This window comes from Coregonus clupeaformis, chromosome 27 (genome assembly GCF_020615455.1).
Source record: "Coregonus clupeaformis isolate EN_2021a chromosome 27, ASM2061545v1, whole genome shotgun sequence".
Taxonomy (NCBI): Eukaryota; Metazoa; Chordata; class Actinopteri; order Salmoniformes; family Salmonidae; genus Coregonus; species Coregonus clupeaformis.
Window position 1 is genome coordinate 20,188,801 of NC_059218.1, and position 13,973 is coordinate 20,202,773.

Consider the following 13,973-nt stretch of genomic DNA (forward strand, 5'->3'; position numbering starts at 1 on the left):
AAAAACCTCTCAACTCCATTACTATGCAAATACAAAGCTATTACTAAAATGTGTACTGTAATTACTATGTATTACTAATGCTACTAGCCTGCTACACAGGTATAACTTAAGAAGACATTCAAAGTCAGATGGGTTTTTGGGCTGTCTCTGTGTTGATACTTTACTTAATCATGGACCCAGGGAACCCCTGACACCCTGTCATTTTCCCCGTACTTGCAGTCCGTTGTGGGACTATGCCTTCCACTCACTAGATGTAGACTAACTGGTATAGTGTGTTGTCAGAATGGAAAGACTTGTTGGGAGGCTTGGGAATTTTGCAACAGGTTGAACTGGTCTTGCTCACCTAAACTACCGTGGTCCCCTAACTTTGGTTATGCTCAGTTATAACTGTGAGCATATGGCTATTCACAGCACTAGGCCCAGGTTGGTTTGTTATTCTCCTAGCTCTGTGTCTGTCTGCATGTCCTTATCTCTCCCCTCGCCTTGTAAGAAGATTAGCCTACATTGCTTAGTTAGTTAGTAGGCCATCATAGCCAACCTTCACTGGACTGGGCTCTCTCTCAGCGTGGGTGAAATCCTGAGGCTTCAAATAGATTCTTTGAATGGGCAGAATGCTCTGGTCCTCAGCCAAACAAAACTGAAACATGTTGCTTTTGGCTCTGTTGACATGTGTCCTGACAGCTTTGGGAGGGAGGGCTGGGAGTCTGCGAGAGGAGAGCCTGGCAGGTGCGTTAATTAGCCTAGCCTGGCAGCTCTCGTCATCCCAGACTAAGAGAGAGATAGCTCCCCTGGCACCCCGAGGATTAGCCTAGCTGTCAGTGGGGCTCTGTGGGGCTCCTGTGGAGTCCTGTGGAGATGTAGGCCTACTACTGGGTGTGCTCAACAGATCAGCCCTGTCTGTCTGGCTGACAGGCTGTGAGCTGTTGGTGAGCCCCTCAGGGTTTAATACCCCAGCCTGACCACATAACCTTGGAGTACCTCAGGGATGTATGCACATGCCGCTTGGCTTTAAGCAACAGGTGAGTCCATTCTTGATGCTTTACAATCAACAGAATGGCTGTGATATTGGTATAATGACGAGTGAAGATGTACATAATCTGAACGTATCAAAGATATGATTTTACGGTTTCAATTCATAGGCCTATTTAAGATTGACTGCCTAAATTGTTTATGTTGTATGCATTCTATCTAGGCTACATCAAAATAGGTTTGATGTTCACTGATGAACTAAGTCCCGGAGCTGAAATTAGCTATGAAAAATGCCCTGAAGTTGTTTGTCTGCCTGAAGAGCTTGTGTTCTCCCAGTTGTCTCAGTTTAGATACGTTGTGCGTCAGCCCAGCTGCCTCCTCTCCATGGAGAGAGACTCTCCATACATTTGCGTGTGAAAGGAGGACAGAGGGGCGATGAGCCTGCTGCTTGTTCCACGTAGAGTGAGAGTGTTGTTTGTTTCCTCCACAACAAAGATGAGCTGGTGTGTGTGTGTGTGTGTTTGTGTGTCAGATTAGAAGCAGCACTCTCCTAATAATCTGTTTTTGGTAATCTGGCATATTGATGAGGACCAAGATGCACGGTGGCCACTTTTCGTAACGAGCAGGTGTAAGTAAGCTTGCTGCTTCACTTTCCGGGTCTATGTGTCTTGTAAAACTGATTTGTTATTCCGTTTTTTTTGTGTTCCATTCTTCCTCCTACAACACATTTACAGGTTGAATTTCTGTGTGCCTCTGTGAGGTGTTTTGAAGTGCATGAAAGTGTATTGTAGTATATGGTGAGGAGGTAACAAGTGTCACTCAACAGATAAGGCTATGTCAGCTTCCCACGGGAACCCCCAGAAACTTCTCTCATTTGTCTTCTCTTCCTGATTCTTTTCTTGGCCATGAGTGATAGCTCTGAATGCTGTTTGGCTGAAGGTAGGGGTGAGAAGTGCAGCCTATTGTTCTCCGAGCTCATTGAGGCAGGGCTTGGTGCTGTCGGTTGCTATGGTGACAGTTAACCACAGCCCCAGAGCTCTATAGTAGGACTGAAGAGACTTTACACACCTATACTCCATGACATCCAAAAATAGTTGATCTTGATGTTCCCTGTTTTTGATAAAACCCCTATGTTTTCCCATAATTAGCCTAAATAAACTATACGCAATCTCTCAAAACTGAGCTATAAAATTTTAGCCTAGTGATCTAATATACACTGCTCAAAAAAATAAAGGGAACACTAAAATAACACATCCTAGATCTGAATGAATGAAATCATCTTATTAAATACTTTTTTCTTTACATAGTTGAATGTGCTGACAACAAAATCACACAAAAATTATCAATGGAAATCAAATTTATCAACCCATGGAGGTCTGGATTTGGAGTCACCCTCAAAATTAAAGTGGAAAACCACACTACAGGCTGATCCAACTTTGATGTAATGTCCTTAAAACAAGTCAAAATGAGGCTCAGTAGTGTGCGTGGCCTTCACGTACCTGTATGACCTCCCTACAATGCCTGGGCATGCTCCTGATGAGGTGGCGGATGGTCTCCTGAGGGATCTCCTCCCAGACCTGGACTAAAGCATCCGCCAACTCCTGGACAGTCTGTGGTGCAACGTGGCGTTGGTGGATGGAGCGAGACATGATGTCCCAGATGTGCTCAATTGGATTCAGGTCTGGGGAAACGGGCGGGCCAATCCATAGCATCAATGCCTTCCTCTTGCAGGAACTGCTGACACACTCCAGCCACATGAGGTCTAGCATTGTCTTGCATTAGGAGGAACCCAGGGCCAACCGCACCAGCATATGGTCTCACAAGGGGTCTGAGGATCTCATCTCGGTACCTAATGGCAGTCAGGCTACCTCTGGCAAGCACATGGAGGGCTGTGCGGCCCCCCAAAGAAATGCCACCCCACACCATGACTGACCCACTGCCAAACCGGTCATGCTGGAGGATGTTGCAGGCAGCAGAACGTTCTCCACGGCGTCTCCAGACTCTGTCACGTCTGTCACATGTGCTCAGTGTGAACCTGCTTTCATCTGTGAAGAGCACAGGGCACCAGTGGCGAATTTGCCAATCTTGGTGTTCTCTGGCAAATGCCAAACGTCCTGCACGGTGTTGGGCTGTAAGCACAACCCCCACCTGTGGACGTCGGGCCCTCATACCACCCTCATAGAGTCTGTTTCTGACCGTTTGAGCAGACACATGCACATTTGTGGCCTGCTGGAGGTCATTTTGCAGGGCTCTGGCAGTGCTCCTCCTGCTCCTCCTTGCACAACGCTGACAGACACAGCAAACCTTCTTTCCACAGCTCGCATTGGTGTGCCATCATGGATGAGCTGCACTACCTGAGCCACTTGTGTGGGTTGTAGACGCCGTCTCATGCTACCACTAGAGTGAAAGCACCGGCAGCATTCAAAAGTGACCAAAACATCAGCCAAGAAGCATAGGAACTGAGAAGTGGTCTGTGGTCACCACCTGCAAAACCAGTCCTTTATTGGGGGTGTCTTGCTAATTGCCTATAATTTCCACCTGTTGTCTATTTCATTTGCACAACAGCATGTGACATTGATTGTCAATCAGTGTTGCTTCCTAAGTGGACAGTTTGATTTCACAGAAGTGTGATTGACTTGGAGTTACAGTGGGGGGAAAAAGTATTTAGTCAGCCACCAATTGTGCAAGTTCTCCCACTTAAAAAGATGAGAGAGGCCTGTAATTTTCATCATAGGTACACGTCAACTATGACAGACAAATTGAGAATTTTTTTCTCCAGAAAATCACATTGTAGGATTTTTAATGAATTTATTTGCAAATTATGGTGGAAAATAAGTATTTGGTCACCTACAAACAAGCAAGAATCCTGGCTCTCACAGACCTGTAACTTCTTATTTAAGAGGCTCCTCTGTCCTCCACTCATTACCTGTATTAATGGCACCTGTTTGAACTTGTTATCAGTATAAAAGACACCTGTCCACAACCTCAAACAGTCACACTCCAAACTCCACTATGGCCAAGACCAAAGAGCTGTCAATGGACACCAGAAACAAAATTGTTGACCTGCACCAGGCTGGGAAGACTGAATCTGCAATAGGTAAGCAGCTTGGTTTGAAGAAATCAACTGTGGGAGCAATTATTAGGAAATGGAAGACATACAAGACCACTGATAATCTCCCTCGATCTGGGGCTCCACGCAAGATCTCACCCCGTGGGGTCAAAATGATCACAAGAACGGTGAGCAAAAATCCCAGAACCACACAGGGGGACCTAGTGAATGACCTGCAGAGAGCTGGGACCAAAGTAACAAAGCCTACCATCAGTAACACACTACGCCGCCAGGGACTCAAATCCTGCAGTGCCAGACGTGTCCCCCTGCTTAAGCCAGTACATGTCCAGGCCCGTCTGATGTTTGCTAGAGTGCATTTGGATGATCCAGAAGAGGATTGGGAGAATGTCATATGGTCAGATGAAACCAAAATATAACTTTTTGGTAAAAACTCAACTCGTCGTGTTTGGAGTACAAAGAATGCTGAGTTGCATCCAAAGAACACCATACCTACTGTGAAGCATGGGGGTGGAAACATCATGCTTTGGGGCTGTTTTTCTGCAAAGGGACCAGGACGACTGATCCGTGTAAAGGAAAGAATGAATGGGGCCATGTATCGTGAGATTTTGAGTGAAAACCTCCTTCCATCAGCAAGGGCATTGAAGATGAAACGTGGCTGGGTCTTTCAGCATGACAATGATCGCAAACACACCGCCCGGGCAACGAAGGAGTGGCTTCGTAAGAAGCATTTCAAGGTCCTGGAGTGGCCTAGCCAGTCTCCAGATCTCAACCCCACAGAAAATCTATGGAGGGAGTTGAAAGTCCATGTTGCCCAGCGACAGCCCCAAAACATCACTGCTCTAGAGGAGATCTGCATGGAGGAATGGGCCAAAATAACAGCAACAGTGTGTGAAAACCTTGTGAAGACTTACAGAAAACGTTTGACCTGTGTCATTGCCAACAAAGGGTATATAACAAAGTATTGAGAAACTTTTGTTATTGACCAAATACTTATTTTCCACCATAATTTGCAAATAAATTCATAAAAAATCCTACAATGTGATTTTCTGGAGAAAAAAATTCTCAATTTGTCTGTCATAGTTGACGTGTACCTATGATGAAAATTACAGGCCTCTCTCATCTTTTTAAGTGGGAGAACTTGCACAATTGGTGACTGACTAAATACTTTTTTCCCCCACTGTACATTGTGTTGTTTAAGTGTTCCCTTTATTTTTTTTAGCAGTGTACATAGCCTAACTGATACTGAGACATGGGAATATTAGTTTCTTCTAAGAGTACTGTACCTTTTAGGAATTCATATCCCTCTTCCTCTTCTGTATGAAAGCCCTTCTTCAGTGCAGGCCACATGGTCTGGTGGTCTTGGCACATGTACACAGCCCCGAGATCGGGGTTCGATCTCTGTCTCCACACTTCCCACTTTGTGTTAACCTTCATTTGTCTCCCCCTTTTTGTAGTCTATCTTAAAAATAAAAAAAAGCCTTCTACGTATAGTAAATATTAGGACATTTCAAAATTGGGCGTACTGAAGGAGCGACACATGGTTATCTGCTGATTTATTTAGATGCTTCCATGTTAACATTAGGGAGCAGCTGTGTATGAGGAGGAAGACAGACTGTTCATTTCCTTGCTCTTTAATCACAGTTCATTAGCGCTGTGATCTGTGTTCTGCATCAAATGAATGACTGTCTTAAAGATGGCCTGCAGTTAGCAGCGTGGTGAAGTCACATCTGTCTACAGAGAAGTAGGGATGCGGTATAGTGCTGCATTTGTCTTTTCCCAATCCCCAGATGTTGAAGTTAATGCGTGTGTCTGTGAATATATGTGCTTGTATTTGAAATGTGTTGTATCAGAAACTGGGCTAAGTTATTTCTCTCACTATTCCTGTATTGTTACTGCATTTGGTTTCAGGGTATCAAGAGCCCCCAGTGACAAAGCTTTCCATAAGATGGACATAGGCCTACAGCCAGTAGGCTAGATTCTAAGCCATGGCTTTGGGGGTGGGCTTCAGAGGACCACCAGAGCAGCCAATCAGGATGCTGGGCGACACCAGACCTGGCTAGAGTTCAGAGGTCAGATCTGAGAGAGGATGGAGCCCAAGGGGCAACGCACCAGGGCAGGGGTTTTGTTCTGGACCCCCGCTCCTCAACGCCCCTCTCCCTCCAGATCCATAGGCTCAGAGGTAGACTGGGGGGAAGAGGAAGAGGAGGATGAGGAAGGTTGGGACAGGAAAACAGAAGAGGAGGAGGGCTTCCACACCCAGATGGATGAGAACGGGATCATAGGGCTGGATGAGGCCTTGGATGATGTGGGTCTGGGAGGAGAGGAGGAGGAGGAGGAGGGAGAGGGGGGTGGAGAGGAGAATCCACCCTGGTACTCTGGAGCCTTGGAGGGGTCCCTGTCCCCCAGTAGGGCAGGTGGGATGGGGCTAGAGCTGGGGCTGGAGCACGTAGACCCTCTGGAGGAGCTGAGTTATAACCCGAGTGAGCTGCAGGACTCTGAGCCTCTGTCCCAGTCTGAGCCACCTGGAGAGGACACGCACACCCTTTCACTCTGTGAGTCACACATACAGTACTAACAATGTCATAACAATGTTATTACTTAAAAATGGCCCATAGGGCTCTGGTCAAAAGTAATGCACTATGTAGGGAATAGGGTGTCATTTGGGACACAGACAATGTAATAACTTCTTTAGCAAAATATCACATTTCAACCAAGCCAAAAGCATCAAAGGCCTAAGCCGCCTAAGGTCTGCAAGCAGGGGTTACAATTGCAAGGGAAAAGTGCTATATGTATCTTGATATCCCATGACATGACCTAGGTGAGTTTATGAACACAATTACAGCTGAAATGGATGCATCTGAACTGACTCTTCTCCCAGACCCTTCTCTTTCTCCCTCTCTTTCTCTGCTAGATGACGATGTCCAGGAGTCCAAGGACAGTGTGGAGATCTGGAGTGAGGATGAGGAGCAGCAGCAGAAGGATGAAGAGGAGCAGAGCTGGGTGGTCCACAGGCAGCGGAGGGAGTATCTCCCAGAGAGAGACAGACAGCTGGACATGACGGAGGACGAGAGGGAGGTAGAGGAGGATGGAGAGGAGGAGGAGGAGGAGGAGGACAGCGTGCCACACGCAGACACTGACATGATGGTATATCCTGTCATAGCTGGGGCTGGGCCTGGCTGGGGTCAGGGCCTTAGTGTCAGAGGAGAAGAGCGGGTGAAGGAGGAGAGAGAGGTCAGTGCCATAAGCAGTTACAGTGCCGACCTACAAATAGAAGAGACTAGCGAACTCTCAGAGAGTGACAACAGAGGGGGGGAACGGTTTGTAGAGAGTGTGTCTGAAAACCTCTCCTCCCTTTCCCCTCCCGACCTGCTCTGTTCATCCCCCCAGTCTCTCTCCTCCCCTCCCAGAAGTTCTACCTTTCCTCACCTCCTCCACTTCTCCTCCGAGGAGTTGGCCTATGCTCCAGGGATTGAAGCCGAGACATTCCCGGAGGATCCCACCTTCACAGAGAGCCTTCCGGAATCCCGCAGCAGCCGGATGAGCAACGCCCCCAGGCCTCATTGGCCGCTTGAGTCAGGGGGGGAGGAGCTCAAGCCTAGGACCTCCCCTTACCCAGCAGCTATCTCTCCTGAGTGTGTGATATCATACCAACTCAGCGAGAGAAACGAGAGGGGTGGAGAGAGCTCACAGGATGGGTCAGGCGTTAACCATCGGCAACACCCCTATCCGAGGACGATAAGACAGCGCTTATGTGACACCCCACAAGCCATGGCTCGTTCCTCTCAGAAATCCTGGCATGCACCCTCACAGTCCCCCCTTCACAGCAGCACCAAGGACTGGAGCCTCCGGACCCCCAGGGAGAGTCCCCCCAAACCCCAACCAAAGAGTCATGACCCTGACATGGACGAGGGCCGAAGAGGGCCACTGACCTACCCCACCCCAGACTTCTCCAAGGTAGAGCCAAGGGTTCGCTTCCCTAAGAGCGGCTACACCCCCCCCAAGAGCAAAGGCTCCCCCAGAAAGAGGTCTCTGTCAGTGGAGCCCCCCCTGGTGTTCAAGTCCCCTGCTGACATAGTGAGAGAGGTGCTGCTGAGCAGTACAGACGGACCCCAATCCCCCTCGCCCCCCAACGGGCCCCACAGGCCCCTAAACTCCACGGTGCCAGAGGACTTCAGATGCCCACAACAGGCCAGCACCCTGGTACAGCAGCTGCAGGTACATACACAGAGAGTAGGACTACACCACGGGCACACGCTCAGACTAACTCTGATTCCTTAGCATTCTGACACACTCAGGCTCCAAGGCTAAACAACTTTTCAAGTCTCTGACACACTGACACCAATTCACTTACCAGTTCACTGAATGATTCTCTAATTTACTAAATCTGGGTAGTGGTTCTCTACTTCCTAACCAGCTCACAGTGTTCACTCTTCTCCTCCTATCCCTCTGTCTCTCCTTCCCCTTCTTTCTCTAGGAGGACTACAACAGGCTGCTGACCAAGTATGCTGAGGCAGAGAACACTATTGATCGGATGCGTCTCCAAGCCAAGGTAGTCTATATAGTCTGTACACTGAGTGTACAAAACATCTATTTTCCATGACATAGACTGACCAGGTGAATCCAGGTGAAAGCTATGATCCCTTATTGATGTCACCTGTTAAAGCTGCAATATGGAACTTTTCGGGCGACCCGACCAAATTCACATAGAAATGGACTTATAGATATGTCATTGTCATTGAAAGCAAGTCTAAGAAGTGGTAGATCCATTCTATGGGTGCTTAAGTTTCATTTTTGCGTCTCTTACTTTCAGTTTTGTACACCAGCTTCAAACAGCTGAAAATACAATATTATTGGTTATGGAAAATATATTTCACAGTGGTTTAGATGGTACAATGATTCTCTACACTATACTTGCTTGTTTTGTCGCATAAACAGAAATGAAATCAGTGTAGATGAGGGGGGAGACAGGTTAAAGAAGGATTTTTAAACCTTGAGACATTTGAGAAATGGATTGTGTATGTGTGCCATTCAGAGGGTGAATGGGCAAGACAAAATAATTAAGTGCCTTTGAACAGGGTATGGTAGTAGGTGCCAGGCGCACCGGTTTGAGTGTGTCAAGAACTGCAACACTGCTGGGCTTTTCACTCTCAACAGTTTCCCGTGTCTAGCAAGAATGGTCCACCACCCAAAGGACATCCAGCCGACTTGACACAACTGTGGGAAGTATTGGAGTCAACATGGGCCAGCATCCCTGTGGAACGCTTTCGACACCTTGTAGAGTCCATGCCCCAACGAATTGAGGCTGATCTGACGGCAAAAGGGGGTGCAAATGAATATTAGGAAGGTGTTCCTAATGTTTGTGTACTCGGTGTATGTGTCAGTGTGTGTGTGTGTGTGTGTGTCTAACATTGTGTCAGCATACAAGTGTGTCATCTGGATAGCTGTATGTGCTACAAAACTTCCATTGAGCAATTGGCTATAGACCGAGGCTTCTGTTCAAGGGCCAGGGGCTGTATTTATCAAGCGTCTCAGAGTGTAAGCTCTGATTTGGGATCAGTTCTGGCTTTTAGATCACAATATATAAAATGACATGGGCAGGGGGGATACTGCTACTCAGACGATTGATATTGTACATACCAATGCTAAGCTTGAGCTGAAAATCTCCTTTCTTTTTCAGTGTAACACTGAACACTCCCTCCATCTCCTCTGTGGTGTATGTATTTGGTGTCTCTGGCAGACGGAGTGGTTATATTTAGTCCTCTCTGCTCTGCATCTGAATACATGCAGGCCACATGAAAGACAACACAAAGCAGATGCTGGAAATGGCCACTCCAGTGACCTGTATGATTATAGCCTGTGATTACCTCCCAAATAGCACTCTATTCCCTAGGTAGTGCCCTACTATTGACAAGGGCCCATAGGCTTCTGGTCAAAAGTAGTGCACTATATAGGATATAGGGTGCAATTTGGGACACCACTTGTTTCAGAGGGCGCCCTGCATGTATAATACACTACCTACTCAAGAAAAACACAAGCCTCTGTGGTTGTTGGACTTTTCTCAGCACCTCTGAAGAGCCATAGTGGTATTGGGATTCAAATGAAAGAATTAGACTCTCAAAGTTTGTTATGGGAAGGGAGTTGTAAAAAGACAGTAGTAAACAGCTAAAGAATAAGATACAACTTGCGTTATTGCATTATAACTAGAACTTCTTTCAATGCTGCTTGTATATCACAGTTTATATAGTTAACAACACCACTTCGCTTTTTGGCATTGGGTTGATAGTTCTTAATTGCTCTCTGAACACCAATACCAGACACACACTAAATAGACTCATCCTGTCATGTGGGGTACAGTCATATGACCCTGCGGTTCACATTAGGACAATCGCATGCATTGTTTTTGCCCTCATGATGCAGTGGAGGAAAACCGGAAATGACATCATTGATGTCCGAGCCCTGTAGGGGTGTCATCTCCAGATGGACAGTGTAGTGACAGTTTGTTGTCATAGTTTTGGCCATTCACAGTCATTGATTTTAAATGGCAATTTACAGAGAGGTAGGTATTCCTATTCTGTGTCTTCTATTCCATCTGCACAACACTCTACTCTTAATACTAATTAAAATCTAGCTTACCCCCCTCCCTCCTTCTCCTCTCCTTACACACACAACCATCTGTCTCTCTCCTCCTCCTTCTGGAGACATAATAGTGTAGTGCTGGGAGGGCCAATTCAATCCTTTATCAAGCACAGCCCAATACCTGCTTATAGGATTGCCTTTACAATTAAAGCTGCAATATTCACAGAGAAATGTGTATTATAGATCTGTCATTTAATGCAAATCTAAGAAGCGGTAGATCCGTTCTATGTGCGCTATTTCTATGCTTCCCGTTATCAGTTTTATCATCCTGAGACTGAGGTAGAGCCGACAGGGGTTGTAATAAAAACCTCTCCACAAAATGAAGGATGTGATCCATACATATACATTATACACACATAGATGGTAGAGCCACCCCATATACCTCAGACTTTTCTGTATTGCAAAGCATCTCTCCTCCAAGATAGCATAACTATAATGGTCCTGAGACTACAACACCACTGGTGTTTAAATCCTTGCCTGCATCTTATGACTCAAAAGTCCTAGACTGTTCTCTCTGCTACCGCACGGCAAGCGGTACCAATGCACCAAGTCTGGAACCAACAGGACCCTGAACAGCTTCTACCCCCAAGCCATAAGACTGCTAAATAGTTAGTTAAATAGTTAACCAATAGCTACCCGGACTGTCTGCATTGACCCTTTTAGCACAAACATTTTTGACTCATCACCAAAGTTTCCTCCCAAAAAAAAATGGCACTGAGCAAATTTCAGGTCTGCTGAGTGCAAACTTGAACGTTGTGAAAATTCTGTGCAACTTCCAGCGCGCGTTTACTGTGAACACTGAGGCTGTACCCGCTTTAAGTTACCGTTTTAACAGTGGCCAAGTAGGCTACTGTGGCTATTTGATCATAATGTAGGTCTACCAGAGTGGCCTACCATCAAAAACAATGGAGAAAATGCATCCCATATCATTTTAACACGGAAATAGCTGTTCTATCATTCAGCCTACAGTATTCAGCCTGTGTGGTGTTCAATGCCTACATTCCATGAGACTTTTGGAGAAAAAAACATGCAGGGCTTGACGTTAACCTGTTTATCCACTTGTCCTTCAGACAGGGAGGTGACTGAAAAATGTTTTTGTGTTGGTTGATGCAAGAAACCACTTTACTAAATAAAATGAATTATTATTCTCATACCATTATTACAGAGAATCAGACAAATTATGCTGCCTATTGGCTACTTAGCTTGTTCAAACCTGTCTCAAAATACAACACTGCCCTCAGGTCTGTTTAGAGTAAGGGCTGAGTATTCTGCAATAGAATCCTATTCCGATGCGTTCTGCCTACACCAAAATCTCTTGCATAGTAAAGGGAAACATTGATAGTGTTAACTAACAGGGAAAACTCTAGAAAGTTGAGTGAAGTTCAATCTCGTGCTTCTCTATGTGGGCTGATATTTCCTCTGCACTCTGCACAGCATTCCCGGGCAGTCTCGGGGCTACTGTGCGCCTGCGCACGTGCGCAGCTTAGAGGGAACATTGCTCATCACATATGCTGCTGTTACTGTTTATTATCTATCCTGTTGCCTAGTCACTTTATCCCTACCTATATATATATATATATATATATACAGTGCCTTCAGAAAGTATTCAGACCCCTTGACTTTTTCCACATTTTGTTTGGTTACAGCCTTATTCTAAAATTGATTAAATCATTTTTTCCCCCCATCAATCTACACACTATACCCCATAATAACAAAGCAAAAACAAGTTGAGACATCTTTGCTAATTTATTACAAATAAAAAACAGATATTACATTTACATAAGTATTCAGACCCTTTACTCAGTACCTTATTGAAGCACCTTTGGCAGCAATTACAGCCTCGAGTCTTCTTGGGTATGATGCTACAAGCTTGGCACACCTGTATTTGGGGAGTTTCTCCCATTCTTCTCTGCTGATCCTCTCAAGCTCTGTCAGGTTGGCTGGGGAGCGTTGCTGCACAGCTATTTTCAGGTCTCTCCAGAGATGTTCGGTCAGGTTCAAGTCCGAGCTCTGGCTGGGCCACTCAAGGATTTTCAGAGACTTGTCCCAAAGCCACTCCTGCGTTGTCTTGGCTGTGTGCTTAGGGTCGTTGTCCTGTTGGAAGGTGAACCTTCGCCCCAGTCTGAGGTCCTGTGCTCTCTAGAGCAGGTTTTCATCAAGGATCTCTCTGTATTTTGCGCCGTTCATCTTTGCCTCAATCCTGACTAGTCTCCCAGTCCCTGCCGCTGAAAAACATCCCCACATCATGATGCTGCCACCACCGTGCTTCACCGTAGGGATGGTGCCAGGTTTCCTCCAGATGTGACGCATGGCATTCAGGCTAAAGAGTTGAATCTTGGTTTCATCAGACCAGAGAATCTTGTTTCTCATGGTCTGATAGTCGTTTAGGTGCCTTTTGGCAAACTCCAAGCGGGCTGTCATGTGCCTTTTACTGAGGAGTGGCTTCCGTCTGGCCACTCTACCATAAAGGCCAAAACTGTTTTCGCTTTGTCATTATGGGGTATTGTGTGTAGAATGCTGAGGATTATTATTTTAAAAATCCATTTTAGAATAAGGCTTTAACGTAACAAAATGTGGAAAACGTCAAGGTGTCTGAATATTTTCAGAAGTTGCTGTATCTACCTAAATTACCTTGTACCCCTGCACATCAACTCGATACTGGTACCCCGTGTATATAGCCAAGTTATTGTTACTCATTGTGTATTTATTCCTCGTGTTATTATTTTTCTATTATTTGTCTTTTTTTCTCTCTGCATTGTTGGGAAAGGCCCGTAAGGAAGCATTTCACTCTTAGTCTACACCTGTTGATTTTAAACTAATTTATCATTTATCAAATTTGTAATAATTTAGCTCATATCATTTATTCATTTTGACACCTGTTTTCCCCTGTTGTCTCTATCTCCAGGTGGGCCTCTACTCCGACCCTCCCAAGCCCAGTCACACTGTCCAATCAGGTGTACTCCATGAAGGATCAAAGGTCATGACCCTAACTTTTCCCCAAGCTCAGAGGGCGGAGCTCAGCTCAGACTCCGTTTACCTAAATGGACAGGCTGCCCACCAAGGTACTAACAGCCATCTTACAGCATAGCTGCGTCCCAAATGGCACCCTAATCCCTTTATAGTGCATTACTTTTGACCAGAACCCTATGGGAAATAGGGTAACATATTGGACACAGCCATTGCTTTGTTTCAATAGGTTCTTACACTCCATTGACAGTTGATTCTGCCTCTCATTCAACATTCCTTCACACATTTCTATTGTCCTTTACTAAAAACGTATTTTCTCTCCACACTACAG

At 45.9% G+C, this 13,973-nt stretch overlaps 1 protein-coding gene across 6 annotated transcripts in view; it reads left to right on the forward strand.

Moving 5' to 3' along the window:
* LOC121541599 (microtubule organization protein AKNA) overlaps positions 1-13,973 on the forward strand; it is a 44,349-nt gene that overhangs the window by 890 nt on the left and 29,486 nt on the right. For 5 of the 6 annotated variants that reach the window (XM_041850735.2, XM_045208069.1, XM_045208071.1 and 2 more), the window contains 4 exons: positions 5,948-6,591; positions 6,918-8,254; positions 8,514-8,588; positions 13,581-13,737. In XM_041850735.2, the coding sequence (XP_041706669.2) occupies positions 6,126-6,591; positions 6,918-8,254; positions 8,514-8,588; positions 13,581-13,737 (2,035 nt within the window). In that variant the 5' untranslated portion in view covers positions 5,948-6,125. The remainder of the gene's footprint in view (positions 1-5,947; positions 6,592-6,917; positions 8,255-8,513; positions 8,589-13,580; positions 13,738-13,973) is intronic. The other variant, XM_045208070.1, reaches the window with a different exon arrangement.